At 38.4% G+C, this 21,306-nt stretch overlaps 1 protein-coding gene across 7 annotated transcripts in view; it reads right to left on the bottom strand.

Moving 5' to 3' along the window:
- The window catches only part of pcbp3 (poly(rC) binding protein 3), a 129,452-nt gene that overhangs the window by 7,845 nt on the left and 100,301 nt on the right, over positions 1–21,306 (bottom strand). For 2 of the 7 annotated variants that reach the window (XM_041807223.1, XM_041807218.1), the window contains 6 exons: positions 20,788–20,862; positions 19,815–19,856; positions 12,083–12,161; positions 6,610–6,662; positions 4,488–4,657; positions 1,970–2,777 (listed from right to left, as the gene is read on the bottom strand). In XM_041807223.1, coding sequence (XP_041663157.1) covers positions 2,723–2,777; positions 4,488–4,657; positions 6,610–6,662; positions 12,083–12,161; positions 19,815–19,856; positions 20,788–20,862 — 474 coding nt within the window. In that variant the 3' untranslated portion in view covers positions 1,970–2,722. Of the gene's footprint in view, positions 1–1,969; positions 2,778–2,865; positions 2,981–4,487; positions 4,658–6,609; positions 6,663–12,082; positions 12,162–19,814; positions 19,857–20,787; positions 20,863–21,306 lie in introns of those variants that run through there. The other 5 variants (XM_041807219.1, XM_041807220.1, XM_041807221.1 and 2 more) reach the window with 5 other exon arrangements.

Genomic DNA, 21,306 nt, shown 5'->3' with positions numbered 1-21,306 from the left:
CATAAACATCATACATCTAAAAATCTCATGACCTAACCATGCACTTTCAGACTTTTTTATAAGTCATGCAGTGGTCAGAAAATAATGGTGATCTGATGCTGTATTCCCCGACAGAGTCATCACATGACTCTTCTTTCAAAAAGCATTGCTTGAGTGGCATATATGTTAGTTTTTCTTTATATTTTTTAAAATCACTTTGCATTTTTAGGATTTTTATTCTTTCCAGACAATGACACAATAGGACATTATAGGCAAATGTAGCTGATATAATTATCTCAAAAAGAAATACATTATTATTCAACAAACAAGGCATGCTAAATCTTACTTACAGGAACAGTTTGACATTAACAGAAATATGCTTTAGTTTACTGTAGTAAGGTAGATGAGAGGGAAAATACCACAGCGCTGCTTCATTGGCAAAAAGATTGGTCTGCTTTTGTGCATGAGAAACTAGTCCAAATGAGTCAAAACACACCGTACAGTGTGGATAATTAACTTATACGGTTAAATGCTCCCCCAGCTGTGCTGCAGAGCAGTATTTCTGTAGAATGCCTTATGTACAGGTATTTATTTCAGGAAAATTTTGCAGTTTTTATGCAAATCAGCCTCATTACTTGAAGCATAGAATTTCAAAACACCAGAGATGCATAGAGTTAAATAGAGTCCGGCAGCAGTCGTACACTTCTGATAGCCACTCTCACAGGCCGCACATCTGAGACACCGTCTACCCTAGGAAGGAAGTGTCATAATTTGCTGGTAAAATGCATTTCCAGTTTTAGATTTTTTAAAATTCAGTTTTATTCATAAATAAAGTTTGACAGTTACATTCTATATAACCCCACTGCAAACTTAATGGACTAAGCACATTTCATAAATAAAACAGTGAAAAAGATCAGAGGTTTAATCCAGGATTAAATCATGCAAAGATCCATTTTAGAAGTAGTTACACAAATAGTAGCTCACTTTAGCCATGTTATTCATTTTACTACATAAACCAATGTAGCTATGTTGGCTTTAGCAAAGTGAGCTTTAGCAAAAACAAGGTAAAGCAAATGTGGCTATTTAGAAGATGTGTCCACTTGGCATACATAGCTGCTTTGTGAGCTTAGCTTTAGCTACATTAGCTTCATAGGAATGTTAGCTACATAATCTAAAGCTATGTAGATTGTTAGCTTTCAAAGCTGTTTTGTTAGTGTAGCTTTAGCTCCCTTAACTACATAGCTTGATTAGCTATGTAGCTTCATTAGCTATAAAGTTTTCACAGCTAACGAAGCTATGTAAGCTATGCTGGCTGTTTTGGAATGTCTCCATGGAGACCAAGCTTTTCCCTGTAAACAGACTGTTTACTAGACTTAAACATTTTGTAATCAGGATCTGCAGGCCAGGTTTTTGAATTTTAACTTTTGGTATGCCATCTTAACCCTAAAGTTTAATCATTTTATTTTGAACGTTTTAGCGTGTATTTCTGTTCAGAGATATACGGTTGTGAGAGTGGTCGTCAGAAATGAACGGTCTGTAGCCAGACTGTTGAAAAATGATTGACTGCTTTTAGCTCTGGAATACAGCCTTGTTTCAATCTGTGCATTTATCTGTCTTCACAAATTAAAACTCATTCAGCTTGATTAGCTTACATTTGCTCTGCTTTTTTTTATTCAGCTTATCGTTTTATTTCATAAGAAATAGAGGAATTGAAGACAACAAATTTAAAGGAATCCATAAAAATCAGGTTATTTTTTTCTTGTTTGTTGTATGACTCACTGCTTTTCATTTGGTGAACATTTGATATGAGTCACAGCTTCTGTTTTCAATACAGTGGTGCAGGTAGGAAGATTCTTAAACATAGGAGAAATCCAGACTAGCTTTCCCCTGCTTCAGCTGTTAGTTTCATAATTAACTGACAAAAATGACTGCGGTAGTTTAACTGCTAGCTTATAAAATACAATGTCAAACTGTTCCTTAACCTCTGTGTCCATTAACAGCAGTATTTGTGCTGGCAGCGCTAACAACCTTAGTTTCAAAGTGCTGTTACGCAGTGCTTACTCCTGCCAGGTTATGTAAGTTAGCTTCCTCTTCCCTCGGCAGTGACCATTGTCTATTTTAAGTAGCTCTGTACGCTTTTCATTTGCTTTCACGCAAGCAAATATCTGCAAGAATACATATAAAACAACATAAAGGAATCCAGACAAGTCAGATTAGCTTCTCCTTGTCTATTGTTGTTGACAGAGCCGATATCAGATCCCGCCCATGCTTGATTTTGATTGGTTCCTGAGGGAGAAGTGGCACTGATGAGTAGTGGCTTAATCGCCCATAGCTACTGCCTTGTTCTCCTCAAATGCTTCTGACTGGTCTGGTCTTTCTTTTACCAGGAACAAAATTTCAGACTTAAGCTCTGCAAGATAGGATCTGCCTGATGACAGAGATGGAATCTGGCCAATCAAGCAGCTTTGCAAGATCACTGATAATGTCAAACTATGGTTTTGCATTGAAAATGGTTGCTGCCAGCACATAAAATGCTTTAGTTGACACAGGCCTTAACAATATAATGTTTTATGTCAAACAATTTCCAGTGTTATAGTTTGACTTTTACTTATAATCTCTCTTATAGGCTAATACAAAAAAAATCAAAACCAGACGGGAAGTTCAATTGGATAACACATAGAGGGTAAATGTCAAGTGTTGGTTTGGATGTTTCTTTTCAGCCAATAAACAGATTTTGGTGACTTCAGGATGGAGTCATGGACGAGGGATCACTCCACATTGCAGCCACGTCCCTGAACCTGCCATTGGGATTGTGGGAAAGCATTAGTTTGTCAGCAGACTGTCTGGAATGTCCTGAAGAAGTCACAGATGTAAAGTCATGTTTGTGGAATATGTGGGTTCTGCTGCTTCAGTACAGATTACATTTGACTTTGAGGTGAAGTTATGAGGACATCAGTGAGGTTCAGTTTCCTCACAGTGTTGAAAGTCACATTTATTTCCTCTGTTGATAACAAATTCAGACAGAAAGTGAGACAGGACATTGGACGGAGACGGAAAATATGTTCCCCAGTATGTTATTGTTATGCAGAGTTAGTATTTACCATCCAACACTTTTTTTCACTTCTTGACAAATTTCTGTCTCTTGCTTTTAAGTTTCCTATTAACTAGACAGTGACAGCCTGCCATGGTTTGCACTGCAAACATTTACTTTAAAAAGAAGCTGATGGGATTTTTTCACTCATAATAACATAAACATTTCTTGTGTAGTGTTGCTGCCACTTTAGTTAAGCTTTAAACCAGATGCATTGACTTTACTGAGCTGAATCCAAGTCTCCAAACATTAATGGGTTTGAGCTAAGTAGCCTATAGTATATCAACATAATACAGTGTGCACCAAAGTTGTCAATAACTCAGGAAACAATTCTGTCGTTTTAATTCTAGGACTAGGGATGAAAGTAATAACCTAGTTATGTAAGGACCTGGTTTTGCATTTTTACAAACCTCAATAACATTTAAGCTTATTGATTCTGCTACAGAGTCTTGTAAGGTCTGGATGATGTAACATAACTATCAAATACAGATGTGGGGGAGATAATTTTTTTGGCAATATAAAAATGATAAATTCCTGACTTTTTTAAAGAACTTTTAACTCAATGTGTACTGAGCGTTTACCATTTCTATTACATATTATCACTTTCTGAAAACAATAGAAAAGTATCAGTAGTCGTATTGATAAGAATTATGATTGAAATGAAGTATCAGCATGTGTATCAATACTGATAAAAAATAAACATGACCTATTCCCATGTAGAACAGCAGCAAAAAAAGGTAAATAAAAGATTCAAGGAGAACATTGTTTTCATAGATTTAGCCTCTTAGTTTTACCCTTGAAGTACACAAGATAACTTGTGCACTTCAGAATGTGCTTTTTTTCACCCAGGGAATCACACTGTGATTAATTCATTATGCTGTTATTCCTCTTACAGCTGCTGTATTAGGTGAGCTGAGCTTTTGCCCCCTTTGTGCAGTTTTACACAATAAGACTTGGCCACAGGCTGTTTTTTCTACATTTAAAGATTCATTAAAGGATTCACTGAATTTGCAGGTTCTTTTCAAAGACACAGCATGTCTCAGTAGTTGGCATTGCTCCCACGAGACACTTGCAAAGAGTGAACTCATTCAAACATAATGCATTTTAATGCCTTCACTAAAATGGAAATAAGTAGCAGAAGTAGAAAAGAACAAGAATAACATGAATAGCCACATTATTCATGGACATCTCCGCCTTTTGTCAAAACCTGACAGATATTGTGCAATTTCTAGCAACTCATCAAAGTATTAGTGTCAGGGCTGTCAAAACTAAACTAAAGAGATATTTTTATTCATTTCAAACAGAACAATCGCAGTTAGAAGTTCCTCTCTGATCCTGGCTACGAGCATGAACATTCAAGAGTATCTTTTATTCTGTAGTTTGTGCTGCATCCCCACTGAAAGAGTAAAAAGGTTACCTGGCGTTGATGAGATATTGTGCCAAGCTGATGTTAGCGGGGGTCCCTGTGATGGTGATCTGGCGCTCTGATGAGCCCTCCATAGCGTTTGCAATTTTGATCTGCGCCCCAGACATCTGTCGAATCTCATTTATTTTGGTTCCCTGGCGGCCAATAATGCAGCCTATTAGCTGTGGAAAAAAGAGAAGTCTTTGAACGTGAAGGAAGGAACCCTCTGTGTTGGCTTAATACATTTTTACTTAATACTTTCAGTAATATGCTTGACGTTAAAAAGGGAGTTTAATGGCTTATGAAATGGTCCTGGTTTAATTTTAATCCCATCCTGCAGGAAATTAAGTTTGATTAATGATACAACGGTCAGTAGATCAGCTGCGATGTGGGTTTTCTGCTGTGCCGACAGTGAGAAATGAAGTTTGCAGGATCATGGATGTTAATGGTGTTAATCATTTGTTCTTACAGCATTTAATAAGTTTGAGAGAACGGGATTATCTCAGTGAAAGGCTTCTTTCTGCAAGTTTTTCTGTTATCAGTTAATTAAATGACACCCATCCTTAAAGTTTCATGTAAGTGGATCAGGATTCTCTATGGCTAAAATCTGAAAAATTACAATTTTACAACATGACATAAAATGCAATCTTTTTGTACAATAGACATCCTTTCACTGTAAAAAAAAAACAAACAAACAAAAAAAATCCTTTAAAAACTCACCGGTTGAAAGAAAAATCAGTGTGACTGGGCCTCATTCACCAAAATCTACCTTAGATTTTTGTGAATTGAAACCTACTGCAGATTCATGACATGTCCTTCTTTTATGCCTTTATAAGAGCATGAGACTGCAGGGCTGTGTGCAAACACAGAATGCACACAGACAATGTCCAAATTAAAATTAACATGAAAGCAATCAAGCAGTGAACTCCAAGTATAAGAAATACTTTCATAGTTCCAAGTTTGATGTAGTTCTGCTCCAAATCTGATTTATCTATTTAGTTATTTTTTTAAAGATCTATTTTCGAGTCTTTTTATGCCTTTATTAGATAGAGGAAGGACAGTGGATAGACTCGGAAACAGGGAAGAGAGTGGGGAAAGACATGCCACAGGCTAGATTCAAATCCGGGACAACCGTGTACACAGGTAGCACCTTAAACCACTCGACCATCTGCGCCCCAATCTGATTTATTTATATATTTAGCACTAGTAGAGGATATTAAATATGTGCTACAAACACCTAAATGGAGGTAGCCATTTTTTTATTAAGTATGATTTGATGGAGGAAAGGAAATGTAAGTTTTTATTCTTTTAAGTAAGAGTTTAATTTAAAAAAAAAATACACACACAGATATACAGTGTATATATATATATACACTGTATATCTGTGTGTGTATTTTTATATATATTTTATATATATATATATATTTCTTTTTTTTTTCTTTTTCTTTTAGGAGAACACAAGATTCTTGTGCTCTACAGCAGGGGTTCTCAAACTTTTCAGCTTGCAACCCCCAAAATAAGGGTGCCAGAGACAGGGGACCCCCACTGTACCTGAGGGTGTTTAAAACATGGTTGAACACAGCCATTCACATTAAAGAAAATGTGCAGACTTACCTTTTAAATTTTTAAAAATTACTTTGATTAGAACATAAATCTCACAAAATGACCATGTTTTTATTTTAAGTTTGACAGATTTTATGCATATATTTTTAGAAGATTTGCCAAATGTACCTTTTAAAATCATTCAAAAATATTCTTAACATTTGGAAGGCATCTGGTGACACCCTCTTCGTGTCTCATGACCCATTGCTCTACAGAAAGGATAAGCTCTCAGTGAAGAAGCCCCTAAACCCAGTTAAATCCTCACTATTTGCCTCTGAAAGTCACCTAGCAGACAGATGGGCAGCAAGAAGGCAACACACTTCACCAGGGTTGCCAAGCAGGAATGCCCCTCCGTTGGTGTTTCGTCAAACAGTGATCTCCAGTGTGATAAGAAAACTGTCAGGGTCTTCTTAGCAACTGTTAAAAAAACTTGAATTTTAGGAACATTTTTTCTCTCGTGAGAACGGTTGGTGAACGAGGCCCGGTGTTTTTTGAAACCTTCAGTCAGCAGTCTCAGGAAGGCGTTACTTACATCATTAGGAATGGTGAGTTCATGGGTGCTGGCTGGTGGACTGGCATCCAAACCTGAATTTAGGAGCAATGACAAAAGAGGGAGTTAAATTTACAACTCAATTTAACACAGTTGAAGCTTTTAAAGGATTATTCCAACATTATTCAAACATTACAAAATCCTTTCTCTACTCTAGTTTATTTGTTATGTTGCTCACTGAAGTTTCTGTCCATTGTTTCGATGTGAGTTAAGCCTACTAAATATTGCAGAAAGGCTACAATTCTTTAACTTCAGAGTTGATTTAATAAATCCAGGGTAGGCAATCTATTTTACATGAATCTTTTGCTCTATAGGTATATTTTTAGAGACTCCTTTAAATTCAGACATTAAAGAACCTTGTAAAAAATATAAAAAGATTGTTGTTGGCCTGATAGATACAGATTATCAAAACAATTTGTGCATCTCTGATAATTTATGTTGTATTGGGGTCCCTTCATCACATTTGACTGCTGTCAAAGACACAAAAAGGCCAACAGCTTCTCTGTGGAGGGATGCGTTGCCATTGAAGGAGAAGAGCTGAGCTTTTGAGTTTATAGAAACATTAATTTACTAGTTAAGTTAGACAAATAATTTAACTTTTAAAGAAAAATGCTCAGTCTTTGTATCTGTAGCCTAATAAATGGCTGTGGCTGACCTATGCAATGCCTGAATCTGCTCTTTGATAGATTGATGATCCAACCTGCTTTCATTTTAAAAAGTTAAGGTCTCAAAGCTTAGTGGACGACTTAGCTGATACACTTAGCTGTAATTCCAGTGTAGGCTTGAATTGTAACTTCAATCTTCAACTTCCTTCCTTGTACAGTAAATGTAAAGCTCTATAAGTGGTTGTCATGGTGGATGGTTTCTAAAAGTGGAAGAATGCAGTTCTGTTCTCCCTGGTAGACTACACCCCTCAGATGCTTGATGATTGTTAAGACTGGCCCTGCCTGCTGGCATGTTCTCACTCTTCCTGGCTCACTGGACTCCCTCCTCCCTCTACCTGCAGCACCTGAGTGTGATCTGCACTAGGTGTGGAGGAGGGATGTATTTAGAGGAGCATGAGGCTGGCAGACACTCTCCAGCACTAAGAAATGTGAGGAGGAGGTTGGTCTGAGAGCTTCTTTGTTTCTTTTTTGTTGTTTCTGTCATTTTATCCAAGCAGTTTCCTTTCACTTTAATTTCCATTCCCATGCATGTTAAGATTGTTGGGTTTGTTGTTTTAGTTTGGGCTGTAGTTTGCAGGTTGTTGTATATTTTAAAATTCTTCATTAGTTTTCATTTTTGTGAGGCAGATTTTGCAGGAGTTGGAGGCATCCTATTTGCCCATTTCTGAGTTGGCTTTTTCCCATCTTCCCTCTTTTGTTCTGTCTGCCTGGCGCCTGTAGCCTCTTTCAGTTCTCTGAATTGACTTACAATTGATTGCCATTTTTTTATCAATGACTAAACTTTTTCTAAACTGCAGTGATTTCAAAGCTGGTATTTTTGTTCCACCTAATGAAAAAAATAATAAATAGAAAATAAAGTAACATTAAATGACCTCTTGTTACAGAAAATTTCACCACTTATTATCACTACTGTTGTTTTACAGTGGCTGTAGGTGAAGGTTTTTGGCTTTTATTCATGAACTTATTGTAATATTCACAATGGTCTGGTGTATTTTATATTTATTTTACTGTTTGTGGATTGGTGACAGTTCACAGTAGTTGTTTTCATCCAGTAGCCTTTTTAGAGACAAACAGTGGAGACACCATTGTGTCAAACACCATATTTTGCTTTTTAGTGATTGTTCAGATTAATTCGAAAAAGTAATATTTGCAACAAAAAACTGGTTAGTTTGGGCATTATGCACTGCTAGGTAAACTAAAAACCTTATGTCTCCATGGTGAAACCAAACGACAAAACTTGGCGACAACTGAGCTAGTTTTAGTGTAGGTTTCAGATGGACTTAAAGGGATATTTTAGTATTTTTTAAGTTGTGTCATATGAGGGACTTGGCGATAGAAGTGGCATTAGCCTTGACACATTTCAATGAGTGTTGCCCTATAAAGAAAACTTGCTGGTTGTACCGACAGGGAAGCTGGGCTAAAAAGTGTACCAGACCCAGTTTTCCACATAATTTAGGCGTTTTAGTTCCAAATGGGTCAAAAAACATTGATTCATATGCATGCTCGATAGAAAATATTTAAAGCATTTCACTTTTCACACAGAAAGCCTCTGTTTTTGACATTATTTTGCAATGCAAGCTTCAGCTGTGTGTTCATCACTCTCAGCGTATCTTTTCATAAAGTAAAAATATCCTGCCGACTGTGAATTGTCTAATTATCAGCCATTAGAAAAATAAAGCTACTGTCATAAACTTACTTGGATGATAAATTTCCATTCAGCTCTTCTGGTCGGTGTCGGTTTTTCCAGTTTATCTTAGAAAAGCTGAAGGAGGTCTGTTTAACACCAGTGTTTGATAAGGGAACTCTGGATGGGGAGTGATGCAGACTGCAGGTACCTGTGAACCTCTGTCCTCTAAAATGTCCTGAAGAAGTATTATGTAGGCCTACTAGTTACATGGGCTTACAGTTTCTACATCTACATCACCAGAAAACATGTTCTCCAGTTTTCACTGAAGTTTATCTCTTCTATCTTTCTTCCTGCTGAATCCATCTGTAGAGGTCGTTACTCTCGAGTCTAAATCGCTCATTTTTAGTTTTGTTTTAGTTTAGTTTGATGTTGTTGTCTCTGACGAAGCCGCACACCAGAACAGTATATCGGGAGATGACAATACATTGAGGGTAAAAAGCCTGTCGCCAAAGCTTGCATTGCAAAATCATGCTAAACAGAGTCTTTCTAAGTGAAAAATAAAACACTTCAAAAGTTTTGATAGAGTGTTTGAGGGAACATTGCTGTTTGGCCCATTTTGACCTAAGACTTGCTTAATAATGGAAAGAAAGTGTACCTGTCTGCTACACTCTATAGCCTAGCTCCTTTGCCGGAATGACCAGTGAGTGTCCTTAAAGGAGTAACGGTCACTGGAATCTCTGGAGGCTAATGCCACTACTATAGCCTATATATTATACTTTATACAGCCTAACTTAAAAAATACAGAAATATCCCTTTAACTCCACAACATGAGACAAAGCAAACCCATAGATTGTGCAACAGCATACTGCATGAAACTGTGATTTCAAAAACTTTTTGTTGCATTGAGTAATTGACGTTTCGCTAAGCTACACCCATCAACACCATGAGCAAATCACATTTCTTTCAGCCAACCAATGTCTTACAGTTTTACTTGAATTTATACAGTTATATCTCTGAAAAGTGGTCAGTTTATATGCAAGGGGTAAAGGCAACACTGATGTAATGGATCCTGAGAGGCTAAAGAGCGGAGTGTACAGTGCCTATGGAAATAGTCAGCCCCTTGGATGGTTTACCCTTTTATATATCAGTCATGGTCAATATGATTTGAAATTTGACCAAAAAAACCACTCTCTTTAATGTCAAAGTGAAACCAGATTTCTACAAAGTAGTGTTGATTAAATAAAATATGTAAGATAAAATAAATGTTCACCTGCTCTAAAGTGACTGACCTAATTCACCAGAAGTCCAGCCAATTGGTGCTAGTAGTCTCACAGTCAGGGAAATGAGGATCACCTGAGTGCAGTGAATGTGTCCCAAGTGATTGCAGTATAAAGATCCATATCCAGTCACTGGTGAATCAGTATTCCTGGCTACCATTGCACCATGAAGACAAATGAACCCTCCAAGCAACTTAGAGAAAAATGATTGAAATCTCAGGGGATGGATCAAAAAATAATTCCAAGGCACTGAACATCCCCCAGAGTTTAGCTAAATCCATCATCAAGACATAGAAGGAATATGGCACATGTGTAAATCTGCCTAGATCAGGCCGCCCCTCACAAACTGAATGACCGTGCAAGAAGGAGGCTAGTGAGAGAGGCTAACAAGACACCTGACTACTCGGAAGGAGTTACAAGCTTCAGCAGATGGGAGAGACCGCATACAACTACTGTTGCCCAGGATCTTCACCAGTCAAAGCTTTATGGGAATGTGGCAAAGAAAATGCCACTGTTGAAGAAAACTCGTAAAATCTGGACTAGAGTTCCCCAAAAGGCATGTGGGAGACTCCATGGTCAAGTGGAAAAAATTTCTTTTGTCTGAAGAGACCAAAATGGTGCTTTTTGGCCATCAGACAAGACGCTATGCCTGGCAGACAACGAACACAGCACATCACCACAAACACACCATCCACACTGTAAAGCATGATGGAGGCAGCACCATGTTGTGGTTACGCTTCTCAGCAGCTGGCCCTGGAAAGGTGGAGGGTAAAATGAATGCAGCAAAATACAGGAAAATCCTGGAGGACAATCTTAGGAGAATATTTGTTTTCCAGCAAGACAATGAGCCAAACCAGATAGGGGAGCTACACAGAAATGGTTTAAAGACAAGGTGAATGTTCTGGTGAGTCAAAGCCTAGACCTCAACCCAACAGAAAATTTGTGTCTGGAATTGAAAAGGGCTGCACACACACAGCAGTTTTGCAAAGAAGAATGCAGTAAACTTGCAGTTTCCAGATGTGCAAGCCTGATTGAGACTGCAGCCAAAGGTGCATCTAATAAATACTGACTTGAAGGGGATGAATATTTATGCAGTTGCTTATTTTACCTTACATATTCTTATTTAATTGACATTAGTCTGTAGAAATCTGTTTCACTTTGACATTATAAGGGTAAAACATCCAAGAGGGTGAACACTTTTTTATAGGTACTGTAACATTTACATTACCAATACTCCCTTTATAATCATCTTCCTTGGTCGTTTCTTCCAAATACAGTCAAGTAGTTTACATTTGTTTTTTTTGGGAGGATTTTGTTTGGAGAAATGCTTGAAAGCGGGGCTTGGAGATGTTTTCGATGTAGCTTGCTCTAAGTGATCATTTCACGCATCATGAAAACGCAACCTATATATAGGAGAATGTGATTTCCAGCTGATGTTTTGCATATAAACATGAGACATGACACAGCTATGAAGGAAAATGTCTTTTGAAATAGTTCTGTTAAGATGGGGAGCAGCATGTTGGCCAATATAACAGTGCGGCCAGTCTATTTCACTGGCAGTCTTCTTCTTTAATGGAGGCCTAAACAACCTGAAAACATGTTGGAGGAAAGGTGAATCCTGTTGCCAAGTGATAATACAATTTTCAATACATCATTTTCAACCGGAGCCCAGTGTCATTTTTCCTTTTTTCCCTTCACTGGTGTAAAATCAGACAGAGCCAAGAGAAAAAAAAATATACATGAAAAAAATCAAAGAAGGAGAGAAACCACAGGGACCAAGTCATGCTGTGCCAAAAGAGAGATAAGGTGGAAGGTAGGGAGAGAGAAAAATGTTTCTCTGGATGCAAAGAGAAGGAGTTTATCTACAGGGACTCGTGGGTACGTACCAGGGAAAGCAGGGGTGGTCTGTCCGAGAGGGGTAAAGGGGGTTTGCTGCATAGCCAACTGGTGGAGCTTGGTCAACTGCTGAAGGGTTAGGAGGGAAAGTAGAACTAAGAGGTTACTGTTACACAGGACACACTGAGAAATGAAGCCAAACAAAACTAGAGTGAAGAGACAGTGAGGAGAAGGAGGTCATGACACAGGGTGGTGGAGGACAAAAAAGTAAGAGAGAAAGAGATACAGAAAGAGGGTGATTGTCTGTCATGAAGTTCTGAATTCAGACGTCATTTGATTTTAGTCCAACTGTGGGTACATCCCAAGTCCCCCCAAAATGATATACTCTCATTTCTTGCTTGAAATATAGAGGGTATGCACTGACGTCACATTTTCCGCAGACCATGAGTAACAACAGTCTGCTGTATGAAGAACCATGAAAACAGGAGTAAAACAGGCAAAATTTGCTTGAATCGGGGATATCTGAAAGACACAGTGACTTGTGGACAATCATTAACATGTGGCCAGAAGTTGGGGTCTTGTCTTTATTATATACCTGATATTAAGTACACAAAGCAGCGTCAGGAGGCAGGCATCAGCCTGGTTCAAGCACTTAAATCAAAGTTTTGGGTTACACAGCTTTACATCAGGAAATGCTTTGTTTACACTTCTTAAAATGATTTTCAGGCAGCTAATTCTGACATTTTAAGCTTTGTAAACTTTCCGTGTACAAAACCTGCACTACACAGCTTACCGCTGGGAATTTGTCAACAGGAGTTTTTACCTGGCACTAGTATCCAGTGAGTAACATGCACCTTTTGCTGTCTAGGTGGGGATGAGACTGGACGGGACAGATTGCAGATGCAGATGCAAAAGGTCTACAGCAGTGACAGCCTACATGTGAAGCAGCGTGAAGTCCTGTCACCATGTCCTTAATTTCCACTCTTTTGCTCTCAATGAGATAGGAACAAGATAGTAGGGAGATGACAGGGCCTCAGGAGTGTTTGAGAGGAGTATTTTTTTGTTTTTCTTTCAGTTTTCTCACCCAACAGAGCTTGTTACCCTTCATTTTCTACACTGCTTATCCTGCTTGGGGTTGCGGGGGGCTGGAGCCTAAGCCAGCTGTCTTGGACTGGTTACCAGTCAACTGAAGGGCCGACATATAGAGACAAACAACCAGGCACACTTATTTGCAATTTCCACATGCAATTGCTGCACCATGCTCCACTGCACCACGCTATTCTCCATCCGAAGGTGAGCGACTTCGCATACTGGAAGCGTGTAGTCAGCGCTGCGCAATGCAGCACAGCCCTGCAAGAATAGTATGTCAACAGCCATTAAATTTGCCTTTTTGGGGTTGATTTGCCATTCATTTTGACATGATACCATGATTTTATTGCTTATGCCGTGGATGGGTACATTATGAAGTTCTGAGGCTTTTTACCTAAAAAGTTAACTTTTACTTGTCAAGTCTCAAAGGGGCTCTATGTAAGATTTTTGCTTTAAAACTTCCCACTTTGAGTATATAATGGTGCGCACTTTATCCCGATGTGAAGAATGAGGCTCTTTATGTCTTCCTTGTTTGCCTGTATAAGCCTATGGAGTCGTTTCTCTGTGAAGAACTCGGGACGAATTTTCCGCGAAATCTCAACGGAAGTGACGTCGGGTACTACGTAATGCGCACACCCCGTTGCTCTGTTTATACCTGACACTGGCGTGTTGAATGGAGAAGGCTGCCTCTGCGAGTAAACGACCGGCTAGCGCAGCCCAAACACCCACACAAACTCCTCGAAAAACATAAAAAACTAAGACAGTTTTATCTGCTGAAGCCCGTCAAGCTAAAAGAGAGTGTAACCGACGCAGGGGGAAATAGAGGATAAATATCGATGGATCATTTGAGAAATAGAGGGAGCTACACTCGGCGCTTGGGATAAATACCGATCCAGAGATGGCCGTCTTTCTGTGGAAAAGGTAAAGCATCACTCTGGACCATGAAATACAATGTAGTGTTTTATGTTGTATAACCCATACGCTACATCACGTTAGCTTGCTTACAAAGATGCTATCCAAACAACGAGAATGTCACGTTGCTCATTTAGTGTTTTCCGCATAATATTTCATCTTTTTCTTGCTTCCTGGCACTGGACTCAACTTACTGAGTTTATGTTTTGATACTTAGTTTGTAAAATATCTTGTTGAGGCACCATTATCAGAGCTACGTTAGCCCTGTTGCTTCTGCTCTAAAACGCGTCCCATTAAATACACATCACACATTACACATTTGGAGAGACAATTAAATTGGTCAGTGCTGCACTAAGTCGCTAAGTTGTTCATTCATAGAAATGGTCGCGAAAATATTGTCCTTTTTTAATAGCCTTTGTGCTGTGTCCGCACTAGTTCAAATATCCTTTATTCATTTTCATTTTTAGTTTGTGGAACTTTTAAGTGTTACTTCACTTACCTCCTCTGTATACACGATGCCGGTTAATCACCTTGGTCTGCATGTGTGTCAGCTGATAAACCGGAGGCTCGTTCATGAGCAAGGAGCGTGCCGTCGTGGACGAGCAACACAATATTGTTGTAGTTCGCCTAATGGCCAGCGATGTCGCTACACTGATATTTTTCTAAATCTTGCATAGAGCCCCATTAACAGTATCTACAGCAACATATCTGATGAAGGGTGTGTGCCAGTGGAGCCATAAGAGCTCTGTGACCCACTGACCTCCTGATGATCTCTTGCTTGTGCTGCAGGATGAGACTTCATCAGCATGCAGTGATGATTAACTATCAGGAGTCTGTACATTTCGTTGTACTATGAAGTTGACCGGATACTTTGCGCATTTTTCTGGCTGTTTGGATCAACCTGCTCTACCTGGATTGGCACCATCCAGCAGCAGCCAGTACCGAAAATGTGCCTGCAGCATATGTCCAAAGAAGCGGAGCAGAGTGGCACTTCAGGACACAGTGCCAGACTGGAACTGATAGAATTTCTCTGATTGACTGGAGAGGGAGCCATTTGCTCAGCAGGACGTTTAGCAGGTGGATCGCAGTGCAGCCGTCGTAAGTGGAAACACTCAGACCTACGGCCAATTTAGAGTCACCAATTCACCAGTGTGAGCTTGTTGTTACCTTGTGTTAAAAATAGGAGATAGTTTTGCACAAATGGTTTCCACATCTTTGATTGAAATGTGTTGCGCGCTTGTGTGAACATGGAGGCAAACATATTTGTCAATACAGAGCACCACACTTCTGTCTCTTTGTATTCAAAATAAAGAACTAGATGTAATATTATTTACAGGGGGAAAAACTGAAATTTACACAATAGAGAGTTCAATATTGATTGGGTAGTAGAGTGAGCGTGCAGGGCAGTGTGATGCCATGCAGTATCTAATACTTGCATACTATCAGGACATGATGTGACTGAATGCATGTAGGCTGAGGGATACAATGCATAAAGTATATACTACTCTAACTGCATAGCTTTGTCTTGTCTTTTTCACTGTAAAGGTACAAATCTAAACATTACTACAAACATATTTCATCAGCTGTGGATCTGATTCATTCTGCTCGCAGAGAACATTGTTAACTATGGAAAAAAAACAGCACTTTTCAGCTGAATTAAGCTGTTTGTCTGATTTACTCCCTCTGACTCCTGTCACCTGTATGTTCTTTCTGTCACTCAGAAGATGAATTTCAGCGAGTCCGCCTACCATGACATCATGTGGATACTCTCTATATATAGTTTCAGACCCGCTTTCTTGCAGGCCTTCCCATAGCTCTTATTTCTCCTCTTTGGAGTGATGATGCTTATAGTCATGTCATCCATTAACTGCCTGACACGCCCACTTACTGGATATCACTTAATCAGTTATTTATTGGATGCTGCAGCTGATCTGACTTTCATACCAGAGAAATGACATTGACTGAGCTGAAAACAGACACTAACAGGTGCCCTGAACAAGACTGTGAACAAGTGCTAGTTGCTGAGGAGTCACTAATTAATTATGTTTGTTGAATATTTCTAGGTTATTGCAGGATTAAAGCCTCTGGAAGGACTTTGGGCTTGTCGTAAAACAAACTGAAATCAATACTGATGATGCTTCACAAGCAACAAAAGCAAACCAGACAATTGGGAAACTAGAGACTACATATCCAAATAGCAGTTTTGATTGTCTGTAACTGCTGCCACAGGGTTGTTGTTAGACAAGGTTAACAGCACGCTTCAGAAACAGGCTTGGACACTTTTTCATAGCTAAGATTTACAGGGAGTGATATAGCAGTTTAATATCTTTCATAAGAAAACACAACTGATGCATGAACACAATTATCAAAGACTTAGAAAGTACCACTTTGTCCACAAGGAGGCCAACTGACAGATAATAAGTGTTCCTGTCTAAAGCTCTAAGGGTTGAAAAAGTGTGCACACTCCAAACATTCAACTCAAAACAAGTGCATTTGTCTGACTTCCAGGACTGTCATTGTTTGGACCGTGGTAATACTCAATCACAACTAATCACACATTTAATCCCATATACTGTATGAAATTGAATTATTTTGCATTTCAAACTAATTTCAAGTCCATATTGTCAATGTGAAACATTTATTTTACCATTATCTTGCTCTTTTGATCAAAATGAATGCAAAAACATGCACTTTATGATTCTTGACCTCTAGATGTACGATTCAAATTAGAGAATCATTGCTACATCAGTTTGGTCTGATTCAGTGACTAAGGCTGGCCACACACTGCATGATTTTAAGCCCAATTTTAGGCCAGATTTGTCTCCCCTTACGTTCCTGGGGGCGTATCCTGAGTAGAGGCTTGTTGCAAAAGTTTTCTGTGTCAACAGGATTATTTTACTGCTCCAAATCACAAATATTAAACACATTTGATATTTACGATTCTAGATTGTAGTGCCTGCAATGTAAACCCCCAAAATAACAATGCGAGTGAGCAGACCAGGTAGCCTCCTAGTCTGATGCTTGTGTGGGGAATCTTCACTTTGAGGTTGTTGGGTCTGGTAAATTTGCTCACAGGTCATAATATGAAAAACTGTCCTTATATCTGTGGTCAACGTCATGTGTAAAATATTTTAAGATTTGAAAATTGTCTAGTGTGTGGTGAGCCAAAGGGTATAGGAAGGAGTTAGCTTTAAAGTCCAGCACTGTAATGAACTAAGAAATAAGCAGGAGTGCATGTACAAAATGACTCCCTGAAGTCCAAGGATTCTGGTGAATGACACAGCATTTACACTTCTCAGGGGTCCCAGTCTAGCCGCTTTCTCTGTCCAAGCAACCCAAAGAACAAGAAACTGTTCTTTGTTAGGCTTTAACTTTGTAATGTTCACTGTCATGAGTTAAGGGTACTCTACTTCCTGCTTGGAAATAAACCTGTATCTTTCTAAAGAAAACAGAAAGGTTCTTGTAGACTGAAAGCAACAACAATGGAAAAAAAGAACTTGCTATAGATTGAAAAACAAATGAAAATAGCTCAAAGGAATTGTAAATAGCCTGAAGTTTTACATCAGGAGGTGCACACTACTTTAACTTATCTACTGGGTCATTTAGGAGTGATTTGAGAGTTAAATTAGACATTTAAAGGAGCAGTGGTTTGCTTATCTTCCACCACTGGAAGGGATGAAGAAGGAAGATGCCATGGTTTACAGAATCCAGTTGCTGCCCCTCTATTGTAGCTTAACAGTGGCAGTGCTGTGGCAATTACAGTCCTTAATGTTATCAAAGTTAAAAGTGACTGCTCTTCTTATTTCTAGTCAAAATAAAGTCATTTGACTTATTTAACCATATTCACCATCCACAAAAGTTTAAGAGAAAAATCCTATTTTTAAAAAAACAAAAAGTAACAACTGCATTGCTAGTGTAAGGTAAACATCAGTAAGTTTTCTTGTGGAGTGTTAAAATAAGATTTGCTTGTAAATCTGCCTTCAAGACATTCATCAAGTAAGTTCTTCTTCTTGGAAATGATTACATTGATCTTTTTTCCTTAAGTTTTTACATGAAATCGTCCATTAACTATATTGTGTCCTTGATCAGCTGTGCCATAAGCCTGATGTGCAACAGATGGAGGAGACAGGACTGGACAGGAGAGTTTAATGGCTGAAGTTTGTGTGTTAAAACTTTAAAAAGTTAAATGTAGGCCTTCATTTCCAATACACAAATAAATGTGAAAAGGAAAAAGGCTCTCTCTTTTCCAGGTGTGCTCATAAGCAGTACATGTGGCACTTTATGAGATAATCCATGTGAAATTAGAGGCTGTCAGAGCTGAATTTGTCAATGGAAAAATAGATATTATTAGCGGATATCGTTGTTATTAAGACTGAGGTAGCAAAGCTTTTCTGTGTTTATGTTAAATTTCACTGACACGCTGCAATGGTGATGACTAATGATTATCATGAGGATGAGAAAAGAGATGTAATTATTTTCCAAATTCGTAGCATGATTTTAACTGATGAAATTGGCATTTATAGCCTTTCAAAACAAGATTTATATCCCTTTTTCACAATTATCTGCTTGCAATGTTCTAAAACCAACTGTCTGCGACTTTACCAGCTGAATCACTCGTCAGATGGCTTGATTAGAGCTGCAACAGCTCAGTTCAGACTGCTGCAGCTTTAGCTATCGACGCTCTAAAACTGTCTCATTGCATCGCAGTCTTTTGTCTGAACTGGGCTTTAGATTAAATGTATATCTGGATTTGTTAGGTGAAGTTAGACACATACACCTGTGTAAATTTGAGTTTTTACAGTGCTTAACATTTGATAAAATAAACAAAATCAAACATTTAACTTCAAATTTAACTTTTTAAAATTGTAATGTCTTTTAAAAAGTTAAATTTGTTTCATCTCTCCTTTAAAGAGCTTTTCTTACATCCTTGCAGAGAGAGACTAAGATGCAACGTGAAGATGAGAGGAGGAAAACATGAATATTATTCAGAGACTTGGGATGTACCCAAGTGCCCCTTGTCCTTGTAACTTTTTCCAAATTTAAACTTGCAAAACATAGAGACAAATAACTCAAAGTATGAGCATAGTAACTAAATGTAAATCTATTTTGCACCATCAATTACCAGATGCCCTTCTAGCTGGCAGTTGTGACTCAGAAGTGGAGAACCTTTAGTTTTACATGCCTGTCAGAGAATTCCTTCTCCACCTGACATGGTCGCATTACGTCCATCCCCTGCTGAGTATCATTTCCATCAGGAATGGAGGATAGACGGATGCTCCCAAGCCCCCTTCTCCTTTTAAGAGGAGTTTTAATGAGGGTGGAAGAGGGTGTCAAGCCTGTTCTTGAGTGATTGTACCGTCAACCAGCACCTCCAGTGGCATCAATCACAGCCCAACTTTGAATTAGTGGATACGACACATGGTAGCTCTTAAGATGCTCTCACGACAAGGACAGATGAAGGAAGATTATTAATGGAGACTATATGGTCCATTGAAATTAAGGGGGTGTCTACATCAAAAACTGCCATTACTGTCCCTTCCTTTATCATTATCACACACAGTGTTTGGTTATCAACCACATCTGGTGAAAGTTTTTAGGGTGTCTGAGCTCATTTCACCTTTTAACCACAAGGACAGAGTTTTGGAAGTTTGATTGATGATTTCCACCTAAATTACTTCAGAGAGCTGGCATGTTTGCGTAATCAAAGGTGTGCTGCTGTTTTCAATCATAAATAATCATGATATAGATCTTCATTAAATAAGAAACACAGTTAGAACTCACATCTGGGTGTGGTATGGCGTACTGTCCCTGAATTGTGTAGGCCTGAAAAGACAAGAAACACAACAAACAGCATATTTCAGCACATTGTGAACAACATAAAGGGAGACAAATAAAAACAGGTGTTGATGCAAATCTGTGCATTTTTAAGACAGCATAATGACAAGGTTATCTGATAGTATTCATATTCAGAGTTTCACAAGCAGCACATCTTTTATACATAAACCTATGTGGAATAAGACCTTGTACTGTAAATGTGATTTTTAGAGATCGATGTTGTTCATATAGAAGGCTGCTGTAAAACTCTCAGTGTTGAATACATCTACATCCTAAACCTGCACATATATGCACTGTCTGACATTGTATGTACTGTAAATATGTTTTCATAATAACAGCATAAAATGTTGCACACACATGCGATACATACAACCCCACATAAAAAAGGATATTGTGTAAAATTTGAATGAAATATTTTATTGATTTACAAATCCTTTAAAACCTTAATATAATCAAATAAGGTACAAATGGAAGATATATCTTGTTCATATACACACGTTATGAAATTGATACTTCAACATGTTCCAGAAAAGTTGGGACAGGGCTGTCTTGTCTGAGTTTTTATCCATAAATGCACTTCTACAAAGAAGCAATAACAGCATCTGCTTACCTGTTGAAACAACAGATCTAAATGTTACACTTATATTATTCTTATTATTCTTATTAATGCCACCAAAGTTAAACAAAAACTTCATTTAAGTGCTTAAAATAACCATGGATTCTGCGTTTTTCAAGCACAGCCAGCCTCATTCATAAAAGCCTCTTTTTGACATCAAAGCTTTAAAAGAAAAAGTAAAAACTATCGCTGAAACCATCTACTGCAGCATCAGCTACAGCAACCACAGCTGATGCTGCATTTGAAGAGTTTCAGGTTGGCTGAGGGCACAAAATAATAAGAAGAAACTGGCTCAGCTCTTACCTGGCCACCGGAAAAAATGACCGGGGTGGAGGCGGGCTTTGGGCGATAAGGGATGGTGGCACCTTTTGGTGGAGACTGAGAGAAAGAAAAGACAGAGGAGAGATAGTCAGCATGTTCCTCTGCATATTAAGCATAAAAAATCATACACAGGCATTTTTAAGTCCTAAAATAACACATAATATCTTGTTACCTTGAAAGATGTGTATAAAATGCATCAAGCCTTCATTTCTAAGTGAGGTCAGGTGACAAGGAGAAGTGATTCTATGTTTGTTCCTGAGATTCAGGAGGGTTTGCTTATGTAGAAGTGTTAATGACTCCACTTAGTCACTTGCCATGGTTGGCCTTTATTTTACTGTAGTATTGTAATATTGTTTGGTTATTTTTTGTTACTGTACAATTAATGCACTCTTTTTAAATTTTATTTCCCATCACACATCAGGATGTTGGGTCATATTATACAAATTTATTTTGATATCTATTATTGCCTCCCAGCTCCCACAGCCAATCACAGCTCTTTCT

This window comes from Cheilinus undulatus, linkage group 15 (assembly GCF_018320785.1).
Source record: "Cheilinus undulatus linkage group 15, ASM1832078v1, whole genome shotgun sequence".
Lineage (NCBI taxonomy): Eukaryota > Metazoa > Chordata > Actinopteri > Labriformes > Labridae > Cheilinus > Cheilinus undulatus.
Note: the sequence above shows the minus strand (reverse complement) of the source record. Positions and strands in the feature narration are given on the sequence as shown.